The sequence below is a fragment of the Herpailurus yagouaroundi genome, unplaced genomic scaffold, assembly GCF_014898765.1.
Source record: "Herpailurus yagouaroundi ecotype Mexico unplaced genomic scaffold, PumYag 163, whole genome shotgun sequence".
In the NCBI taxonomy this organism is placed as follows: domain Eukaryota; kingdom Metazoa; phylum Chordata; class Mammalia; order Carnivora; family Felidae; genus Herpailurus; species Herpailurus yagouaroundi.
In genome coordinates, this window is record NW_024412404.1 from 45,213,335 (window position 1) to 45,237,671 (window position 24,337).

The following is a 24,337-nucleotide window of genomic DNA, read 5'->3' on the forward strand; positions in this document are numbered from 1 at the left end:
CATGTTTTGAAACCCTTAAGCAGGCAACTCATTAATCAAGTCTTTCACAAATTAATGATCGTCACTTTCCAGACAAGAATGAGTGCAAATGCAATTTCACAAGAACAGATTGTTCTCACAGTTTTCCTAATACACCTCACAATTGGGTTAGGTAAAGAGCCAGGGAAAAATAAAATCCTTTGTGGGGTTTTGATCAAGCTCTGCGTTCTGCTTTAAAGTGAAATCATTCTTATATGCCTGTGATTTTCTATATATTGAGTTTATTATTAAAGTTTTAAATTTATAGTTTTATTTTCTGTTGAAATAATAATGTCTAATTTCCCTAAACCCATTCAGCATAGGAAAAAATAGACTGTGCCCTTGTGCTGCCAGTCCTCAGTATGGGTCTCCTAATTAGTAAAGAGCCAAGAAATTGGCCACGCCCACATTTTTTCTTTCCCCTTTGCGAAGGAATCATGAAGTCAGGTGTACTGACCTTGCTAGTAATTTCAATTATAAGAGTAGCAAAGTGAATAGGCTTTGCTAAAAACAACATATTCCTGGATTTCTATTAAGACTAGAGGACATCATAGTTTTCCACTTACGTCATGATTAGAGTCTCTTCCCCAGGCTCGCCCAAAACCCCATCCACAAAGAGTGGAATAGATGTGAAACTGTATTTGCTCCAAGATCTCCCTTCATCAAAACTCAACCTAATGAAAGAAAAAAATAACAGGCATCAGCTCTCAAGAGAAAAAAAATCCTTTCAGAGGAAAAATACTATCAGCCAGGGAAGAATACATTTTAAAAGTACTGGGGACACTGTCAAAGTGAGCCTTTTATGTGAATACGTACTCTTAATTACATCAGAAGGTAGAAATACAGTTAGCCAAGCGATTCGGGACCCAGATGTATTATAACAGCCATAAGGGGAGAGCTGCATGAAATCGGAATGATAATAAGTCTTTGATAGAATTTTTTTTTAATTTGGATATTTTATTAGATCTTAGATCTCAATGTGACTCTCTCCAAAACCTCAGTGCAATCTAGCAGCAAGTCTTACTGGTGATTCTGAAGAGCAATGGCCTTCTAAGACCTACTTAGATGGACTTGAACCAGCTGCCTCCAAGAGATCAAACCCTTGGTGGCTTCCCTCTTAACACTGTTTTGCATCCTGGCTGACTCCTTGAGTGAATGGGTACAGGACTGGCTCTTGCGAGTAAGAGAAGTCTGCAACTCTGAAGGTCACCCAGGATGTTTCCTTTGTTCTGTGTTTCCCTGAGGATGTCTTCCCCCACGCTACGCCTCCATTTCTCTTATTTCTACAGTTTTCTCTTCAGTCTCCTAAGTAACTCACACCAGGCGGAAAATCAGGCTTTTGGTTTTGAACAAGCTTGCGCTGTGGAGAGAGCCCTTTTCAAAAACAGAGATGAAGGAGTCTACTAGAAACCATTCTGGAAGTTAGGCCTTAAATGTCCATCTGGGCAAGACCTACTGGTAGAGGTGCAGACTGGTAACCTCCTTCCCCCAACAGAATCAGGGGGAAATGAGATAGGGACAGATTTGTCCTGAACTGCTGATCTCTGTGCAGAACACACATAACGGACATACGTTAAGCCTCTCTTGACTTCTACCTATTTTACCTGACACACCACTGTACCCACAAGTGTGCTCAAAGAGTAAGGTACTGGGGAGGGCTCTGTCATATTTGAAAACCATAATGCAGCTCTTCTCTCAGGGGTAGAATCTCGGTCTTTCTCAATATCCTTCCCTCCAGCCCCACCCCCACCTCCTTCCCTCCTTCTCTCTGTCTCCTTTCCTCTTCTTGTGAAACTGCTGGCGATGCCTTATTTTAATAGAGCAAAGGCATAAATGCTGTTCTAGTAGACTTTGACAGTTTATTGCAAACACCGTCACCAACTGATAGCCTGACTCCTCAACTGGTCTTAGCAGTATGGAACCATTGGGTGCATGACTCATGATCAGTGCCATTACCAGAGATGTCGAATCGGGAGAGACGTGTGCTTCATAGCAACCAGGACTCCACCTTGATCCAGATACAAAACACTGTGCTCTTCTTCAAAGATCTGCAAGAGGAAAACATCCACATGGACACACACCCAGAGTTCAGAGAATTAGCCTTCATATGAGGAGGAAAAGTCCTTCCCATGATATACCAAGGTGTCCCCACCTCTTTGGAAAGACACTTATAAATAATGCTTCCCAAGGTGGGCTGCATATACCACTGGCACTGTACAAAATGATTTTAGGTGCACCACAAATGAACCTGAAGAATTAATAGTTATGTATTCATGCTTCTATTCCCATAGTTTTATGGCAAGTTCTGTTGATTCCCACTTAGGACCCACTTCTCAGAATGCAGGGTAACCATCATATTGTGTAACATCTTTGGATGGAAGAAGCCTTAGAGATACTTTATCCCAGCATTCTCGTTTCTACAGATGAGAAAACTAAGGTTTAGAGAGATGTGGGGACTTACCCAAGACCACGTGTGTAGTAATTCACAGGTCCGAGACCTGCGGAGTTATAGGGCCCTTTCCAGATGTAATTATTTCATGTTTTCCAAGTATTTCAGAGGAAAGCTGTTCTGGTTCAATTCATAGATTCTCTAGCAAGCCATATAGGAGTTCTGATCCAAATGGAATCATCTTTGGGTACACGCGTCATTTAGGTTTTTCTCCAAAAGTGGAGAAACCAATTTGAAGTCAAATGGAGATGGGCTACAAACAAGTTTCGTGTCCTCACTATATGAGATATGTGCTGTTTTTTTATAATGGCTTTGTTGGTGTCACCTTGTCTGCAGTTACACTACAGACATGATTGTTTTTCCCTTTGTTTATTTCTTATATCTAAGATTTACCCCAGGATTACAGATGTAAAAAGTCCTTTTCTTTGTTTCGGGTGTTGGAAGACACAAAATGGGATCCTGGCTTTCAAGCTGTTCTCCAGAGGAAGCTTAACAGTCCATGTTCCTACATACCTCCAAGATCACTAGCCCTGGGGATTCTTTTTATTTTTTTAAAATGTTGTTAATGTTTATTTATTTTTGACAGAGAGAGACAGAGCATGAGTGGGGGAGGGGCAGAGACAGGGGGAGACACAGAATCTGAAGCAGGCTCCAGCAATAGCCCTGGGGATTCTTAAGCAAATATCTTCCTGCTTTGCTCTCCTCAAACCATGTGAATCATACAGAGGGTCCATAAGGGGTCAGAAGCTAGGAAATGGTAACTTGGACTATAACATGGGCATCTCTATCTAAAACATAAAGCAGGGAGTTCTCACTTCTGTGTGATTACCTGTGCATTAGATTTCAATTTACAGGGCTAGTTACTGTATGATAATTAAACGTCAGTAGGTTATTAAAACATATTTATTGAAGTGTAACAACCGTGCATTAGGCACATATCTTGTTATGATTGCTAAGTCTCATTAAATGCCTGTTTTATAAGCTATGGGTATCTAATTTTCATTTAGAAGAAAGAGAGGAAGCATTTAAGCTAAACATGTTGGTTTACGGTGATTCCATTTCTACTTTTCCTAACATATGCACCCTGATGGTTATGACTCTGTCTTCTGCACATAACATATAGACATTTCAGAACACCACCTGGGTAATGGCTATTTCAGAATCATTGCTTTCCTCTATATTCTGACTCTGAGGCAAGGGGAATTTATGGGGGAAGCTCAGTGCTGGGTATACAATCTACCCTCCAGCTTCCATGTTCCCAATATGATAAACTCTTTAGGATCCTGGTTTCCTTTTATGGAAAAAAAATCTGTCAGATCCGATTTGGTTTCATTGTCACTTATAAGCTTTCTTACATAGAGACTCTGAAAAAGGGTCATTTTTACTGAATGACAAAACAAACAAATTGCACAAATATTTGCTAAACTTTAAGACTCTCATAAAACAAAACAGGAAAATAAACACATTGACAAGCTTTAGGATTTATGTACAGCTGAATGAGTTCTCAGAATTTAACCCAGTTGAACAATTTTTATGTCATTTAAACTGTAGCAACTTGACCCAGGATACTTTCTCACCTGCCTCCAGGTGTTCCCTGCATCTGAAGAGACAAACATGCTGATGTCGCTGTCTGACAATTCGGAACCTATGTTACCTAGAAAGAGCACATCATCAGTAGTGAAAGGAGCTTTTCACAAAAGCTAACAATGGGCTGTAATGGCCATTTCCACTGCTTGAGATAGACTTACACTGTAAACACTATATCTGAGCAGGGTTTTTCTGCAGAGTTGCTTCGGGGTCAATGGCTTTAGGTTGACTTTCAAAATATCTTTTTGCTTACTCATTAAGTTTCCAGCACAGATATCTAGCTTCTGAAAATAAATGCAATCTTCCACAGCAAGCCAACCAGGCAAGCTTCTTACCTGAAGCCACTATGATGCTGGGGGCTGTGTCTCTGCTGGCGATGATCCCTGAGGTGTAGGGGTTCTCAGAGACCTTCAGGTGAAGGTGCAGTGAGCAGTAGGGCTGTGAAGAGGAGAAATGAGTGTCATGAAAGCACATGATCAAAAAGGTCATCTAAAGTCCAGTTTCAGGGCATCCATCCATCCCATTCATCCATCCATCCATGCACGCACCTTTCATTCCACAGATACCTGGGGTCCACTAAGTATAAGACAGCTGCCAAATTGGTGAAGGTGGGGGCCCCTTTGATTTAGGCCTATTCTACTGCCTTGATTGCCATTTGGTCATTCAAGAAATATTTCAGTACTCTATCTGAAAAACACGAGATGTAGCTTATGAAAGACTTACACTGACTAAATTTTGGTCTTTGCCATTATGAGATATATAGCTTAAGATCTTTCTATTGATTACCGTAAAGAGAGACTATTTTAACAGTCATAAGATCAATACAGACGGAATATGAAGTTTGAGAGGCTGACACAACTATGTTCAACGCTGGATCAGAAAAAGGCTTTGGGGAGAAAATGGTGCCTGAGGCAATGATGTGTAGCATATGAACAGCAGGTGAGATGTTCAGGAGGATGAAGGATAGTTCAGGCCTAAGTGATATCAATAACAAAGAAAAGAAGCAGAATGAGTTTAGCTATAATACAGTAGGCAGCCAGGTTACAGTGAGGAGGAAGGATGGATATGAAGTCTGAAAAGAAGGTCTGGTCAGACTGGGAGGGTTCTGAAGAAGTCAGATGGCACCTCCTGGCCACCCTCCATGGGAGAACTTGGTCTCTGTTGTACAGAAGCAGCTGCGTGTGAAACTGTCCTAACATCTATCAGATGACTGACATAGTATCCATGTCAGAGAATTATCAGGATCAGTATTATTCAATATAAAAGTCATACCTGTAGACAAAATGTACTGGTAATAACAATTCAAATGAAAATTTAAGGGACTTGATGTCTGTGTGTAACAATCTCGATCAAATTCTCTGATGAAGCTATCAACAGTTTTCAAATACAGGATAATAAATCTTACACGAATTTCATTTAAAATAGTTCTGGTACTGAGTTGTCAAAAACTACAAGTTTGTGTCTGAACCCACATCTCTTTTCATCTCTCAAAAAGATTATTTTCTAATCTTATCGACTTGAGTTTTTGGAATCACCAATGTATCTCTGTTATTACTTTCATTCTGCTCCGGAAGTCTCAGCCAGCAGATATTCAGAAAGCTACAGAGATGCAGTGATTAAATTTATATAGGATAGAGTAAATGACAAACAACAAATGAATCTCAGGAAGAAGAGCAGCCCAAATACTGGTGAAATAAAACTGTGGGTCACAACTGGGCCTTCCTCACGGTCAACACAGAAGGTAAACTCTCAAGGGAGAAAGATAGTAATAAAGACCAGTTTTGCATGGAGATTTCATAGAAAGTTTTCACAAAAGGAATTTTTACTTTATAATGTTCCGTAAGACAAAGGAGGGCTTCCCTTATAAAAAGAATCAGTGGCATGAGGTTGTGGCGGGGGGGGGGATGCCTGGGTGTCTCAGTCAGTTAAGTGTCCGACTTTGGCTCATCTTATAGTTTGTAAGTTTGAGCCTCACATGGGGCTCTATGCTGACAGCTCAGAGCCTGGAGCCTGCTTCAGAATCTGTGTCTTCTTCTCTCTCTGCCCCTCTCCTGCTTGTGCTCTTTCTCTCTCTCTCTCTCAAAAATAAATAAATATGAAAAAAAAATTAAAAATACAAATAAAAAGAATCCGTGGGAACTAAATGCTTGGCTTCCTTTTGCCCAAGAAGAAGACGAAGACGGGTACTGCTACATGTTCCAGAAGTTCCAGGACAGTGTTGCGTTGCACTCAGATAGATGCTAAGACAGGATAAAGAAGAGATAGCAAACCATTTTTCCATGAAAGTTTTCCGGACAACGACAGCCTATCAGGTTCCCCTCCTTCTCTGATTTACAGCTGTTTACTTGACCACTTGCAATCTTGTCTTATCTGTCTGAGGTACCTACAGTTTTATCTCCCTAAGAGATAAACTGAACAAATAAAAAGAAACCACCTCCCTAAGAGAGAAACTCTACAAACAAAGAGAAAACTTTAAGTGCTACTTTGAATCTTCTGTGGAACCCAGCACAGAATCTAAAAAAGGCAGTCAATAAATGCTCGGAACATAAAGCGATGCTTTACGTTAGGACTTGAAAGACCTTTTGAAAACAGGTCTAGGAACAATTCCTAGGAATTGACCTAGGAACAATGCCAGAAGTATCTTGGGTTTATTTATAAACCACATAATCAGATTAATGTGACTATCGCCATGGCATTCCAAGACATGCCTAGCTCTTAGGGGATTAGCCTAGTCCCATGGGCTTTATGGAGGGACTTTTGTGTCCCCCACAGAGGGAACATCCCTGGCTAAGGGAGCACCTGTTTTGCAATCTTGAACCCGATGCTTGCCACCTACTTCACCACCCAACAGTCTAGAAGATTGTGATGCTCCCTCTCCACCCGGCCTGATCAAGGATTATTTGATATCTGGTCCTGGCTGTTCCAAAGAATAGAGGGTATTCTGGCTTGGTCACCTCAGCACCGCTCTGTTGCTATGGCTTTCAGAGCCCCGAGATCAATTAATTTGAGAAGAAAAGACACCAGTTCAGGCGGTAGCAGCAACATTAGACGTGCTCTTTCTGGTGCACTTTTTCCTCCACTCTCACATTTGCAGTACTGGATTGCCCCCAGCTGGTGTGAGGAGAATATTCTGTGGCTTTTCTTTTTTCCTTCTTCCATTTGTGCAAGGAAGTTATAGAGCCTGCATCAGTGCTCAAAGAAAAACAATGTTAAGTGGTTTATCTTTACTTTTTTAAGTTAAACTTTTCTACCTGACCAGCTTTGAACATCTGTCAAAGTCAAATCACCAAAACTTAATAGAGAGGTTTATTTTAAAGCCACTGCCAATTCCTGCAGGACACAGGACAGGGCTCGCTAACTGTTATGCACATTTTGCCCAGGCAGGGGCACTTTGTCTACCTCTCCCTTCCTTCCTTCTTTCCAGCCTTCTTCCCTTCTTTTCTCCCATTACCTACCATGTCAGAAATACCGGAGTATCTTTGCAGAGTTATCTCCAATTCGGAAGAGTCAAAGTACAGTTTGCCACAAAGGCATCTATTTTCCTTATCTTTCCACGTTAAGAAAATACAGAACTGTACCTTGAAACCACCAAGGCCTAGCAGCTGACTTACAGACAATGAAGGGTGCAGCATACATGTTTGGAAACCATCCTTTGTGTATTTACTCACACACAGTCACAGGGCATGGCATATCATCAACTGGTCAATACTAGAAGCAACTAGATCTCTCGTCTTTAATCTCTTCAGGAACAGGTTCAGATTTTGAGCATCTGAGGCAAGTTAAGGACTCTATCCCAAGGAAAATTACACAAAGGCATATGCACCCAGAGTTTAATGTTCAATTTTAGGGAATTCACAGATTCCTGAAGCCCATTGTGGACCTCTAGCTCCAAGTTACCTTTCTCTTGTCTTATTCTTATATTTCTTATTTTAACCAACAAAATCCTTTGGCCATTGTAAATGTTCAATCAATGTCTGTTGGATTTACCCGATCCATTAACCAGCTACTATCTTCTGAGCATTGTGGTTGACCAATGGAAAATTACTAAATGACAGGAGATATGCTCCCCACCATGAATTAAATCAACTAAAAAATTGTGAGATTATTTAAGAGTCAACCAGCATCTCATTCTACCTCCTCTTTTCCCCATCCTCTGCACTGACAGCCTTTGGGTCTCATCTTCATGGTACCCTTATCCCTAGGGCCCCTAATCTGAGTGTTGTACTGAAAAGCCAAATCAGACCTTTTATCAATAAGGCAGCAGCTAAGGTCTTAAACAGTATCCTCCAAATCCACGCCTGAACTCACACATTTGTGCTATTTATGACCCTGAACTGGAGCTAGAAATCCATTAGATTCTTAGTAAAGAGTCAACAGCCTGGGAGAGAGAGGGCTCTGCACCAACAGGCTGACTCTGGGGGCATTGAGCTGCACTCCAATCCAGCACAGCGTGGGGAGTCACAGCCAGTGCAAAGGAGCAGAAAGCAGAGTCAAGAATCTCCTGGGGGTAGCTGGCTGCTTAGCTCCACTAGAGAACTGTCAACTGAATCCATAAAGAAGTCACAGCCTCTATCTACAGAACACTCTGGTTTCCCTAGGGACCCAGGATTTGTCACAGGCTCAGCTCACATCTCGCCTCTTGGGAACCCAATTCTGAGGCTTTGGTGGCAGGTGGACCATGACCTGTAATACCCCATCTAAGTGTACAATGCACTCTTCAGAGAAAAGAAATCCTAGCTGAGCCCTCCAGGCAATCAGCCTAAAAGTCCCAAAAATACAGCCCCAAATTACTCTGGATGCCTTATTTCTGTAGAATACATTTTACCAGGAACATTCCGTTTGGGGCTGTAATTCTGAACCCGTTCCACTCCACATTTGTAACAGCCCTGCTGGAAAATCTCCTTTCTAATCACTAGGCTGTGCTTTTGGTGACACTGTCACTTTCCAAGTACTCACAATCTAAAATCACTTTTTATCTCCTCTCTGCCACCAGCTCCCAAGCATAAAGAAGGTTCTTAACAGTCTGGGTCTCCTGTAGCTCAAAGATTTTCTTTTCTATTTTGTGCTTTTGGCAGATTTTTATAAGTGATTTTGGTCCCTGTTCCCCACTCCCTTTGCCATTGCCTTTCCTCAGCGTGTTTTCTAAAACTCAGATTGAAACTACATCAGAGAGTTAATGAGGGAGGCAGGCCAAAGACTCCTGGGTGCCATACATTTAGAGCCCATTAATTCATCTCTCCTGGATCTTTATTTATTTATTTATTTATTTATTTATTTTTTTTCAACGTTTATTTATTTTTGCGACAGAGAGAGACAGAGCATGAACGGGGGAGGGGCGGAGAGAGAGGGAGACACAGAATCGGAAACAGGCTCCAGGCTCTGAGCCATCAGCCCAGAGCCTGACGCGGGGCTCGAACTCACAGACGGCGAGATCGTGACCTGGTTGAAGTCGGACGCTTAACCGACTGCGCCACCCAGGCGCCCCGTCATCTCTCCTGGATCTTAATGAGCCTACTGATTTTCTTAACTGTGGGGTCAACCTAGGCCTCTTAGTTTCAGGGATGGATAATATGAATCCCTCTGTGTGGCTGTCAGTGGCAAGGGAAAGTTTCCACTCAAGTTGAAATGTGAAACTCAACCAACACCTGTCAGTGGAACATCGACTTCAGACAAACAACACCCATAACAACACATGTTGAACACCTACCACGTGGCAGGTAAGAATCTTGAGCTTATTCTTTGGAGGGGCCAAAAGACAGCTCAGTTCCTATACTCGAGCTCATATTTGAGCAGGGGAAGGTAGGCAAGACAGTCAACAAACATATGTGCCAATTTCAGAGAACGAGAAGGATCATGGATAAAAAAGAGTTGAGTCAAACTCTTAGAGAAAACTTAAGAAGCCTCTTAGATTAAGGTAATCCGGCAAGGATCTGAATGCCAAGAAAAAGCCAGATGAGGGAAAAGGCATTTTAAGAGAAATAATGGTGAATGCAGAGCCTAAGACATAAATGAGCAGAGTGAGTTAAAGGTATGCAAAAAAGTGCTGTCCTCCCCCACAATGGACTATGTAGAGAAGAAAACAGGGGCCAGACCATATGAGACTTGGCAGGCCATGGTAATGTACTTGAACTTTATTCTACCTGAATTAGAAAGTCATTAGAAACCTTAAGAACAAGATCTGAATTTTTAAAGCTCAAGTTGATCTCACTGACATAAAATTTGAGAAAAGAGAAATCTAATCTATAGTAAATGAATGCAGATTTGTGATTGCCTAGGACCGGGGGCGTGAAAACTCCCTGCAAAGGGACACAAAGGAAGTTTTGAGTGATGAAAATATTCTATCTTGACTGTGGTAGTGGTTACATAGGTCCATAACATTTGTCAACATTCGTCAAACTATACTCTGAAAGTGGGTATTTTCTTTTTTTTTTTTAATTTTTTTAACGTTTATTTATTTTTGAGACAGAGAGACAGAGCGTGAACAGGGGAGGGGCAGAGAGAGAGGGAGACACAGAATCTGAAACAGGCTCCAGGCTCTGAGCTGTCAGCACAGAGCCCGACGCGGGGCTCGAACTCACGGACCGTGAGATCATGACCTGAGCCGAAGTCGGACGCTTAACCGACCAAGCCACCCAGTCACCCCGAAAGTGGGTATTTTCTATGTATGTTTTACCTCAGTAAAGTTGGATTGAAAAAGAAAAGATCGCGCTGGTTGCTGTGTGGAGAAGAGATTGCCAGGTAGAGACGGGAGGACCAGTTAGGAGCCTCTCATTCCAGGGCAGGTGAGAAATGATGGCAGCTTAGATTGGAACAGTCCCAGTAGAGATGGGTAAACAAGTTGATACTGCATTTGTATTTTGGAGGCATGGCAATAAGACTTCCTAAAACCGGGCTGAAGTTGTAACAGGGGGCCCTTCACTAAGTGCTTTGTGTCAGAGGCATTTCCACCCACGCATTTATGATGCCAGAGTGGTCACAGGCAAGCCTCGTCAGGTGATATGGTTAATTCGCGCTCATGGGCATTTTATCTCCAAAATGCACGGTGGGATGGAGGGCCATGTTGAAGCACTGGTGCATCCCATGCTTCTTTGGCTAAATACCACAATGCCCCGACTTGGAATAGCTAAACTTGGAAGGTGGCTCTGGTTTTTTAAAAAGCTACTGGACAATGAATACCCTGTATACAGTGGGTATTCAATAAATAAGTGTTACATTTACTTACTGTCACTGGCTTTGTGCACTTACTACCCCCCCCCCCCGTAAGTTGCCAGTAATAAGGATAGTAGCTGAGTGGGAGGCTGAATTTTAACCCGCTTTCCTGATGCACAGTGACAACTGTGATATCCTTTGCAACTAATAAGGTCAAACTATGGCTGCTGGCATCTTCTCGAGTACAAGGGTGACCCGCCTACAGCTGTATGAGATGAACCTGCAAAGTGACTGTTCAGCCTTCCTGGGACAAAGCAAGCTGAGTGTGGATAACATCAAAGTGAGAATTGTATGAAGACTGCAAACACTGATATGTGCATATGTGTGTGTGTGTGTGTATACAAAACTTTCTTACTAAAACTAAGTCTCCCCTCTAGGTTTACATACTGATCTCTCCTTTTTATAAATTGTTTCACAGAAATTAGCACTAAATTATACTTTGTTTTGCAATTAATCTCATCCTCCCCTCCTTCTGCATTCACTCAGTATCTATCCATGTATCAAGCACAGGGCAGCCCCAAAACCACTATGAAGAGTGAGATGTGACCCTCTACTCTCTCATTTATTAATCGAGTGTCTTTCAAGTGGACTGCAAACTCCCTGAAGGCAAGACTCAGCTCTGATCCTTCTCTTGGACACCTTCATATAATCAAATATAGAAATAAATTCATGCGGATCTATCTACACAGTGTCAAATGTTAGGCAACTAAAATAAAGCTTTACTTCAAAGCAGGGTACAGTAAACTTTCTTTCTTTTTTTCTTAAGGGCCAGATAGTAAATACTATAGGCTTTATGGACCACATAGTCCCTGCCACAACTATTCAATTCTGTCATTTAGAGCAAAACCAGCCAGAGTCAATTTATAAATAAACATGACTGTGTCCCAGTAAAACTTTATTTAGAAAAACAATTGATGGGCCATATTTGCCCCACAGGCCATGGTTTACCAATCCCAGCTATACAGAATGAGACATAGATGAATGGAACACATTACAAAGGGTACAAGTGAGGGTTTAAATCAGTGGTTCTTACCCCTTGTTTGAGGCATAAACTCCTCTGAAAATATGATTAAACATCTCTGTTGGAAAATACACCTATACATTCTGCTGTCAGTTCATCAATTTTGCAGCTGAATTTATGCATCACTGGATATGTAACAAATCATTCATGCAAAAGTAAGGGTGTATCTCCCCACCACAGATGGAAAGGATCACATTCTCCCTTAAACTACAATTTGAGGTCCTCATCAGAACCTGGTCACAACTCAAAATCCTTGAAATGAGCAAGGAACTTACTCAAGTCCTCTTATCTCTTTGGCTTATCACACAAGGCAGCACAGCACCCCTTTTCTACATACTCTGCCTTCACTCTCAGCCCTGTCCCCTTTTGTTCACCAGTTAAGCAACAAGCCCTGGAACGATCTTCATCTGCTTATTTAATATCCAGTTCCAGCCCTTCACTGTGCGGAACATTCCTCTCCAATGTGAACACTCACCAGTAAGCAGTGCACGGGGTCCCCCCTTAGGTCTGTGTCAGGCGCCTGCAGCAAACGCCAGTCTCGGCCTTTGTTATACGTGATGAAAGTCTTCACTTGGTTGTCAATCTTCTTGTTAGCCAAGAACATTCCCTTTATCCCTGCTACCTGGGAAAAATTGACATGGCTGAAAAATACATCAATTTGAGATGGGATATATTTATTTACCTTACAAAAAAAAAAAAAGCAGATTGTCCAATTCAGCTGTGAGCACTTGTGGAGGAAGGAGAGGGTGGGGATAGTGGAGAGGTGTAATCCTCAAGCAGAATGATTCCCTGAACTGTGGGACACACGGCAATAGGTCTATGCCCCTTATGGTATGGGTATTGTATTGTAAATTTGATAGAAGCTTCTTGTTTCCTCTCAGGTAAGTTGGTGGTATCTTACAGTTGCCTAGAGTTAAAATCTGGTGCTTTCATTTGTGGTGTTGGTAAATGATACATAAATAGGACTAGTTTAATTTTATGTTAGGCATAGCACCCATGGTCTTAAATACTTTATCTCATTTAAACCTCTTGGCTAAGTATCACTTATTCTATTTCATATAAGAGGAAACTGAAGCTTATCCAGGTAAGGTGACTTCTCCAAGGTCATGCTACCTAAGGTCACACAGATAGTAAGTGGCAGACCTGGAAATTTAACTCTACTTATGGCTCCACAGACCATGCTCTTAACAACTGTCTAAACAATTGAGCTATTTACAGCCTTAGGCAATTGGAAAAGGTCAGTTAAAGCCCATGATCCAAATACTATTGCTTTTTCTCTCCCTTTTTTTTCTGTAAAAAGATCACTCTATTAAGTCACTGAAATACACTGAACAAAAAAGAACAGCTTTTAAATATAAAGACACAGTGATTTCCCTAAACTGTCAAATCATTCCCTCCTGCATTCCTATAGCACCTTGTTCCCACTAGAAACAGTTCTTGCTAATTCCTTGGCTCTGACAATATGATTGCCTTCTCTCTTCCATACTTTAGGAAAGAGGTAATAATTGGTAAGTTGACAAACTGCAATAACAAATCATTAGTGTGTACCGTATTTTTCAAGTGTTTTAGAATGTATTAAATGCACTTATACTTCTTTTATATTCTACTTGGAATTATGACAACCCAGGGAGAGTGGGGGCCAATGGGAGAAAGGTCTGAATGTGTGGAACAGCACATTCCAGGGCTGTGCACAAGCCACCTCCCTTAATGTTTGCAGTAACCATGAGATAGAGTTATCGGCAGCCATATCTTGAGGATAAGGAAACCGGAACCCAATGAGTGGCTTTGTGAAGCACAGACTGGGCACTATGCCCAGTGCATAGTGTTTTCATATATAAAATGTAGTATTTATACATAAAACATAGTGTTTTATATATAAAACATCCGACACTCACTACAAACCTGCCTAACAGCTAGGACCTGGGTTCCATGGATGAGGAAATTGAGGTGTAGGCAAATTTTAATTGCTTGTGATGACAGAGTTGGGGTTCGCATGTAGATCTGTCTGACTTCCAACGCCCTTTTAACAAATACAGCTCTGAATTTCTCAACTTAAAGAGGTTGGGTTTCAATCAACAGAATATGTACATTTTTACCTTGGCTTTTGACACAGTCAAACCCCATTAGTTTGTACCTGCTGATTTGGCATCTGGGGTAATTTAGAGTTGGGCCAACTTCGTACTCCTTTGGAACGACAAGTTTGTTAAGCAAATAAATGGTATAAATGAGTAGCTGGGAGGAATACTTTGAACTACTTAGGAAAACAAGCCTCATTTCGAGAGCAAGCAGACAATTTCTTCTGCATTGTTGATTCTCGACAAATGCGGAAGACATAAATTCCAGGAGCACTGTACCTCCTGACAATGGTACGTCAATTACAAATAATATTTAGTTATTCACTATCCCAGCTCTACAAGGACTGCTCGCCAGGGAACCCCATATTGGTTTTGCATATGTTCCAGAGGCTGTTACATGTTTAAATATGACTAAACTGCCAGTTCTTTAAAAATTAGATTTCATAAATCAGAATGTTCACCAAGTCCTATTTTCCCTCCACAGCATACTCACACATGAGAAGCAATGCTGTCTTAACCACGCGGCACTCTAGGTTACAATAAGTACGGAAAGAATAAAACGATTACCTATTCCAGTAGTTTCATTGCCCATTTTCCTTCCTGCCCTCTCCCTTTTTTGGCAAGAGTGTCAGAACAGGGTTATATGTGTTTAGGAGCTGGTTCATTTGATTTGCAGAAGCGGTGACTTTATTGGCCCCCGACTGCGTGGCATTATCAAATGCCACTTGAGCAGAGAGCTGCGTTTTGTAATTCATCTTTGGCAGCTTGGCCTTCAGGTTTATCTTGGGGAATAAAAACGTGCCAAGACAGAGGCAACGTGTGGCAATAAGGGATGGATCTGGAGTGGGTCTGCTGATTTTCCTCTTGTGGCCAGGGCGCTTTATCTGTGCAAATCCCATTTGTGGTGTCTTTTTCACTTGTCTTGCTTCTTTGGTCTGCAGAGACGGTCACCCCTGCTCTTAAGTTTCTTGTGCTCATCCACTGCTCCTTTTGCTCTGAGCCTGAGAAGCCCATCTCTGTGTGTGTCCAATGCGTGACACGCTTTCCTCAAGGGCTCTTTCGTGAGGTCTCACGCTACGGTTCTTGCAACCGCTACCCTCTTACTTTGGCTATCACTTTGGAAATCAAGGGAGTGGTGTTAGTGCCCCAAATATGGAATGTGTGTGTAGTTGTACGTACAACAGCGCATCTGGGGTTCCACTGAGGATGGGGGGACATGTTTATGTTGCGAGAAAACCTCCCTCAGTATTTACAGTATGTGCTGCTTTGGAATGAGGTGGGGCTGAAGGATGGAACAGGACAGGAAAAAGTAATAGTCCCTAGGAAGACATGCCTTCACATGGATACAGTTTCTGAGGAAGATGTTCCCCTGTGGGAATGACACAGCTCACTGTTGGGAGTTCGTCTTCCTTTGGGGAAAGACCTGTTACGTTTTCTACCTTTCTGAATTCTGCACAAAAATGCTGAGTGTATTGAGAAGCCACTTATCTTTCTTTGCCTTGCATATGGGGAATTTGATACCAGAAGTCTCAAAGGTAATCAGTTATTATTTCTTCTTCTCTAATATCATATGAGCCCAAATACCATTTTGATTAGACTTTAAACATGAAGTGCTACAGCTCAAACCTCAAGCCAACACAAAGCACATTGGCACATTCATTGTGCCCTAGGATGATAGCTTTGGAGGGCCACCCTCCCTTCTCTTATTTTACTCTCCTTGTTCACATAGGCTGTCCCCAACTCCCTTGGATAATATCCAGAAATGTCTCTACCCAGGCATACCTCAAAACCCAGCTCCATAAGCTCTTTTCCCAGAAACCAGAACCCCTAACTGTCCCCAACTCTTCCTCTCTTACCTCCATTTTGTCCCCCAGATGACATCATGGCTCTCAACAACTGTGTAGGTTTTTAAGAGCATCAGTCTTCCCCCAAACTTCTCCAGGGCTCCTTACATTCCTTACCATGATTCCTTACCTGTCAGCACTTCTCCTGACAGATCTCACACTACAGTCTCCCACTCTAATGTAACTTTTGGATTATCATTCACTCTACCATACTCCCTCACGAAAATGAATATTAGAAGAGTCACTTTGTATAAGACTTATTTTGCTTTTAATAAAATAGGTAGTAAGAATTCTGCATTAGAAGATAGGAGAGCAATAACACTATCCCATATTTACCGAGTACTTATGAAGCGTGAGGCACTATACAAAAGGTTTTGTAAGCATGAGCACATTAATCTCTCATGCACTCGAAATGGCAGAGTCAATGATGTCCTCATTTTACAGGTATGCAAACCAAAGTTTGGATGGGGTCAGTTACTTCCCTAAGATCATTCCCCAGAGAACCTTATAGCTGGACTCCACTTCAATCTGTCTAACTCGAGAGCCCACACACTTAACGCTTTGGGCCCTACTATTTCTTCAAATTTCTCAGTCATCCTAGAGTATTCTGAGAGAAATGTCAGGGATGGGATGTCATACTTACTTGAGGCTACCTTTTATTCGTTCTTCAGTACGTTTCCTTAATAGTTATCCCATAAATATTGTTTGAGCATCAACTATTTATCATGCATTCTTCCAAGCACTGACGATAAAGCACCTAGAATGTCTAAATAACTATACGTTCATTGAACAAATTGTTTTTGACACTGGGAATGTGTTCGGTGCTGGGACTTGGGTTTCTTTGGTGATTTTAACGAAGAACCCTATATTCTTCCTTTGTTTTTTTAATATGCATCTCTAGAGGGTGCTCTTCTCTCCCAAACTTTCTTTCACATGTTGCATGTGGAGGCTAAGCTAGGAAAACCCTTGCACAGGAGTTTTTGCTTGTTTCTGACGCTACTGAGGATTGGGAGATGATTCCTCCTACCCTCTCTGTCTCAGACATTAATTACAAATCCAAAGTGTCAAAATTTGGAAAGAATAAAAAATATGAATCAACAAGTGTAGCTAGAAAGAGAACATATCTGTGACCATAATTTCTTCAGGCTTTGGAGACAGGATATTTTTCTGTTCTAAAGAGAGAACTGCAGCCAGGAGAGACACATACTCAGGGAGAGCGGGGTCAGGGGTAACTCTGAAATCAAAGAGCCCACTCCCCCGAAATGTCCAAGTGTTCTTTTCTTCCCTATTGCCTTAACTAGGCAACATCACCCTACTAGGGAGAGAGTAAGTAACCTTAAATACAATTAGATGGTACATTCTGTGCCCAGTAAGAAATATATCTTGGATAGGAAAGCATTTTTCTTCTCTAATTCCTATGTTGGATTATAAGAGGCAGCCTTTCCCTAAGAAGTCAAGGTGTCAGTACATCATCGCAACTGTTCGGCTTTCTCTTTTAAAGAGGTGCACTCATAGTGTGAAGAAGACACTATGTGTGCAATAGAACATGCGCTGCTCATTGGTTATGTCTTCCATCATGCCCACTGTGCCCACTCATGTATGCACACATTCTGTGCATCCCCAATTTGCCAGCCAGGTGGCTTGACTCCCAACACAGCCCTTTCCACTTGGCTGGGATAAACTGTCATTGCCCATTAAGCCAAAGTGCTCTTCATCATCATTAATTAATATTCCCTTCCCACAGGAGGATGGATATTGTCCAAAGCTGTCAGACCCCCTCTCATCATCCACACCAGACGGATACACTAGGAATCACACGTCTCAGACACACTCGTCATGTCTTTTTTGCTCTGGCCACCGTCAGGCATGCGGTCTTCTCTTACCCATCCCCACGTGATGCCCCTGGAGAGTTTGTGCTATTCAGGAATGACAGAATTTTAGAACACTTGTTTCTAGGCTTCTCTGAAAGAAACACATCCACCAGACAAAATTGGAAGGGACATGACAGTGCTGCCTGAATTTAGCTCTAACTACAGACTAAGGTGGTTCAGAAGGTGGTGAATAGGTCCAGAGAGATCATTTGCAGATCCTGAGTTGGCCTTTCTCCAAGACTGTTTTCTTTTTTCTGTCTGGTTTCTTCTACTTCTAGGTAAAGTCTAGTACTATTTATCCTACCTTTCAATGTCTTTTCTTAGGGATATTGCTGGGCCACAACCAAATACAAGCCCAAATCTTTCTAGAGACACAAATAGTTTGTTGTTAAGAGTTTGCATACTCTAGGGACACCTGGGTGGCTCAGTCAGTTAAGTGTCCGACATTGGCTCAGGTCATGATCTCATGGTTTGTGGGTTCGAGCCCCACATCGGGCTCTGTCCTGACAGCTCAGAGCCTGGATCCTGCCTCAAATTCTGTGTCTTCCTCTCTCTCTGCCCTCCCCCATTCATGTTCTGTCTCTCTTTCTCTCAAAAATAAATAAACATTAAAAAAGTTTAAAAAAAGAGTTGCATACTCTAGGATTTAGATCTTAATTCTGCCACTAGCTTTGTAATCTTGCAAAGATGATTGCATTCTTTCTGCCTCTATTTACTCATGTTTAAAATGGGAGTAATTATAGTCCTAGTATTATAAAGTTAATGTATGGATTGAATGAGATAATAATGGGAGGTTCTTTACACAGTGCCTGGCACATACTGGCCCCTAAAATATTATCCATTGTTATTATGAACCTTCATCAACAAAAATCCTTATCTAGCATTTTTGCTCTGTGGACAACTCTCCTGGTCAATGGCCAACTGACACTGAAGGAACATTCTAGCATTGCAGTGATTAAACCACGTAAGATGGTCACCCAACACTTGGTCCCCAGCACTCCCTACGTCATCACATACACACATGTGCTTCTAGGGCAGAAAGGGCTACAGTTGTTGTAAGGTTCTAATGTGTGTATATGAACATAATGATTGATTTTAATGAGACATGCGCTTCCTTTTGCATTTCCCACAAAGACTCATCAACAGTACATTTCCTCGATACACGGACTCCTATTGTTACACATCACACATTCGGCCTCTGCTGAAACAGCTTAAAGAGCAAACAGCAATGGCAGGTAGTTGGCATGCAGAAGCATACAAGCAACGGACTCATGCCGTCCTCCTCAGTCACCCCCAAATGTGAGCAGACGTGCACTCCATATATTCTGTCTTTGTTACCCCTACCTCATATGTTGCTCATCTCTGCTCCTTATTAATTCATTTACGGATTTGCTTACTTTTCATTTACCTCTAAGCACTCATCATTCATTGCAGTTCTACTGGGAAATTCATGCTGGATGGCTTTCAGCTTTCTGCTAGCCAGAACAATCAGAGTTAAGGAACATTTGTGCCAGGTTCCACGTCAGCCAATATTCTTTCTATCTAGGTAACCAGCAGATTCGGCACCGCCGTTCTGATCACATCAAGTTCAATTCAAGTTGCTGTGAACTGTCAGGCTAATAAAACCAAAGACAGTTCTTCCCCGGCCCCAGGACGCAGAACACCTTTACATAATGCAGTCACACCACCGCTCAAAGTGATGATAATAAGAGCCAGCAGTTTCCCTACAGACAGTCAACTGCAAGAGAGGCACAAAGGGGAAACACAAGGATTAGCCAAGAAATGGTTGGCCGTGTCCCGAAGACACCCTGTTTCCTTTTCGCATTCCGTACCTGTTAGCAATGTTTGAATTCAGAAAATCGTTCATGAAAACAAGTGTGAATCACAGAACATGGCAAAGTCATTCCTGTCCAAAGCTGTCATCTTTTCCATCATCAAGGGACCAATTAAAATGGTCTCTGTTTTGGCAGAAGACAAAATTTATCCAAAAACAAAACAAAACAAAACAAAACAAAACAAAACAAAACAAAAAAACCCCAAAAAGCAAAACAAAACAGAACAACAACAACAAACTATTCCACAATAGATTGAAAATAGGGGAGCAGTTAATCAGAAAGGGAAAAAAAATGCAACCTGAAAACCAGAAAATATTTTCGGGAGAACAGGGCAGAGTCAAGACCAGGGAAACAAATTGGGTGATTGATCTGGGGCAGCTGCTTTGACTTCTTATGAGACTCTTGAAGCAAGCTATTTCCATCGTAAGTGCTGGATCAAGGCACGCAAATGAATGACATTTTCACAAAACACATTTAAAGTTTAAATGTTTGTACAGCATTTAGAAGTGATGAAAGAAATGTGGCAATTTACACTTGTTTATAAGAAGACAAGTAGTTGGTGTTCAAGAATTACTATGGCCATGCTAAGTGCAATATGGGAGGCAAGAGAGATCCAACATAGTAGAAATGTGTTGGGTATTTAAACAATATGGGTAGATTTTAAGACTATAAGAATATAGACTTTAAGACTATAAGAATAGTCTTAAAGCCTAAGTCTTATAGCTTAAACTCATTGGACTATAATATTAATTATGCTATCTATAATTTGTTGAGCATTGATGTATTTCTGGAACCATTTTACAGTACGTTAAGATGAACACAAGTAATCCTCAGAGAAATCCTATCAAGTAGATACTATGTATATCTCCATATTTTAAACAAGGAAACTGAGGCTTGGAAATTATTGGCTTTGTCTCTAGAAAACATACACATGGGTATAGCTAGGATTTAAATCCAGTCAACCTGACTCCAAAATTTATACTTTAAATCACAAATTTTATCCAACACAAATTTGAAACTAAATCACCAGAATATGTAAATATTTTCCAGAATACATTTTCAGATTGAGACTGAGATATATGATACTATATTTATCTGGAACATGGGCAGGAAACGAGTGGAAAAAAACTTGTGAATGTGTAAAAAAGTCTGCAGTGCATTTTTCTAAATATATACACACAAACTATGTCCCATGCTAGTCTGCACTCTGAATGGGACATACAGTTTGTTAATGCGCATTTATGCATACAGAGAAGTTTAGATACTAGAAGAAAATCCCCAAGAGCCCTTAAAGGAAAAGAGAGGTAGACAACATTAAAAAGAATTACAACAGTGGGTTTACATTTCTTAAGTGAAATTGGATCCTTTCTTTGATATACTAGATATTATTCCCTTGCTTCTTGTTATTTAAGCAACTTCTTGACTTTCTGAAACTCATACTCAACCAAAAGATAGCATCATTATGACTGTACATATTTGAATCCATTCTAGATTTTTTTTCAGATAGGATATAGGTATATGATACAGACACTTCCCAAATTCTGAATACATTTTGTAATGGCTCATTATAACCCATTATAAATCTTTCATAGTGGAAGGTAAGACTGACAAATGGCTAAAATCCATCCCCAAATAGCAGCTTTCTTTCTACCTAGCCGTGCTTTAAATGGCAATTCAAGTGTTGGCATTTGTCATGAAAGCTAAGTGATCCAACATGTATGATTTTATTTTGTACCTTGGTCATTTTGAGAAGCAAAAGGCCGTAGTTCTCTTAGGGAATTATGGTAAACTTTGTTTTTTGTCTTTCCTCCCCCCTCCCATTTAGGAGAGTAAGACCTACATGTTTGTCTCACTCACTGGCCCTCTGAGAGGATGACAATTAGCCAATGGAAGTTATCTAATGAAAAAGGTATTCAGGTCCAGGGCACCTGGGTGGCTCAATTGGTTAAGCATCTGAGTCTTGATTCGACTCAGGTCTTGATTGACTCTCACGGTTCATGAGATAAATCCCCAAGTTGGCCTCTGTGCTGACAGTGCAGAGTCTGCTTGGGACTCTCTCTCTCCCTCTCTCTGCCCCTCCCACCCCCTTTCCAAACAAATAAATAAATATTAAAAAAAAAAAAAAAGGTATTCAAATCCAATGAGAGCATCTTCTGATCCAATGCAGAGTTGCCTCTTTCTTTCTTCAAAGAGAGAGGGAACATGCCCACTACCCCTTTGCTCACATTGGGACACCGTGTCTGTCCTTCAAGATTATTTTCAAAATTCACATTAGGATCACTCTTGTTCAAACCTTTCAATTGTTTGACTGCTTCTCCAGATACTCTCTCTAGGTCTCTGAGACTACATGGCCTGTGGACTTCATGAAAAAATAATTTTTCCCACAGGTGTTCTGTAGATTAAAAATTAACCAACAAAAATGCTCTACAAATCCTTTCTTGTCCCGAATGACATGAGGCCACGTAAGGAACTAATAATTAAGATGATCAAGGCAACAGCCAATGGTAGGCCTTTACCTCCAGTCCAGGCACTACAGGGGCTCAGGACTGCACATGCCTCGTGACATACCTCATAGAGGTCAATCATGATGTTTCCCTCAGGACCTCTGCTGCTCTGAACATTCTCCAAGGCCAGCGTGAAATAGACCCCACGGGTGTCTGAGATATAGAGGTTATAGGTGTCATTTTGGTTCCATTCTTGCACCGCTGCAAACACTTGATTCTCATCTGTGCTGATGACGTGCATGTCCTGAAGAAAGATACAGAGGATGAACAGGTTCGAACATTAACATGGCATGTGTCTGAAGAGAGTGGAATCTAATTAAGACCAACAGGATAGGCACTTAGGCACTGTAGTGGAAGATAGAAATTTTCCTTGTGTATATTTGTGAACTAAGAATTGATTAGGTTAGCATTAACCATGTATTTCCTTTGTCATTTGTGAAGTTAAGCAGTAAGGCCATGAGAAAATAGGACAGAGAAATGCTTGGTAGCTCACTTATAATTTAATTACTTCATTAGATAAATGAAGAATACCTTCTCAAATATGTATGACTTTGGAGAATCAGTCATCTTGATATACTTGCCAGGCGCAAACATGGTACATGTTCAGAAGGCTTATGTGGGGTAAATATGAGGAAAAGTCAGAGAGACAGCGAGAAAATAGACAAGCCCTGCATCTCTCAGTGTGGTTCATGGACCACCAGCATGGGGGCATCACCTGCAAGCTTGTGGGGCACACAGAATCTCAGGCCCACCTATTGAATAAAAAATCTGCATTTAAATAAAATCTTTCACTGATTCAGAGTTCTGTTAAAGTTAGAGTTAAAGTTCATTAAACTTTAACTGTTAACATGTTAAAGTTTGAGAAACACTGCCCAAGGCTCAGCAACTCCCAGAAGCCCACGAGGAAAACAGGAAAACGAACATTTCCTGAGAACCCCAAAGCACTAGCTGTCATGTAAATGAGGGCTCAAGCACTTGGTGGTTTATCTAAACCTTTACTCTGAGAAGTTCACTGGAAAACCTTAAGTGAGAGAGGGAAAAAAGTAGACTGCTTAACTGATGACACTTTCAGACTCTGATAGTTCTGGAAGATAAAAATAAGGCAAAGATAGTATGGAGGCAGTGAGTAGATGTCCCTGGGGTGGGAATTCCAAATCCTTTCTTCCCCATTCAGAACTCCAGAGTAGCGAATATTCAGGGAGAGGCTGACATAAACCAAGGCTTGCTGTCTCCCGCGCACAAGCTCTTGGAGGCCTTTCACCCTTTGCCCAAGACAGCAGACACTGGTATAACTCTCAAAAACCAAAAACAGAAACAAAACGAAACCAAAGCCAGAATTATATAGAAGCACAAAGACAGAAGAACAATAAGGAAATATTCTTGGCCTTTGTGCAGCTTAATACTCAAATCTTCCCAGATGGATCATCCTCCATTCTTGAAAAGCTTCGGGAGATTGTTCAATGCTTTTTGGCAAGAATATCAGTGCTAGAAAATTCTACCTAACTTCTATCCTAAAGCTCTCCTTGTATATGCTGATGTTCTTTCAATCAAACAAAGGCAATTCAGCTTGGATTCTGCTCTAATGTATAGGAACAAGTCTTTCTCCCCATTACCGGGATCACAGTGAATTCCTATGACCCCAGAAGGAAGAGACCCTCATGCAGACAGCTTCATATTCCTTCACCCCTACTAGGTACCACATGCCATACTCCAGAATTTGATAACGTTTTTATAAAAAGAATACAGAGTAGGAGGCCAAAAATGAATCCTTCCCATTAATTCACTGCAGGTCAATAATGCAAACTTATGTTTTGTATAGAAGTTGGCCATTGCTTATATCAGCCAAATGTCTATTTCCATTTCTTCAGCTAACTGTAGCTTGATGTTCTTTGACAAACACCCTCATTGCTCTCCGAGAAATTTC

General features: G+C 41.3%; 1 protein-coding gene across 8 annotated transcripts in view; it reads right to left on the bottom strand.

The window, feature by feature from the left end:
- The window catches only part of SORCS1 (sortilin related VPS10 domain containing receptor 1), a 495,821-nt gene that overhangs the window by 136,412 nt on the left and 335,072 nt on the right, over positions 1 to 24,337 (bottom strand). For all 8 annotated transcript variants that reach the window (XM_040486379.1, XM_040486377.1, XM_040486376.1 and 5 more), the window contains exons 9-14: positions 22,478 to 22,657; positions 12,760 to 12,906; positions 4,390 to 4,492; positions 4,045 to 4,121; positions 1,975 to 2,066; positions 585 to 692 (exon numbers count right to left, since the gene is read on the bottom strand). In XM_040486379.1, the coding sequence (XP_040342313.1) occupies positions 585 to 692; positions 1,975 to 2,066; positions 4,045 to 4,121; positions 4,390 to 4,492; positions 12,760 to 12,906; positions 22,478 to 22,657 (707 nt within the window). The remainder of the gene's footprint in view (positions 1 to 584; positions 693 to 1,974; positions 2,067 to 4,044; positions 4,122 to 4,389; positions 4,493 to 12,759; positions 12,907 to 22,477; positions 22,658 to 24,337) is intronic.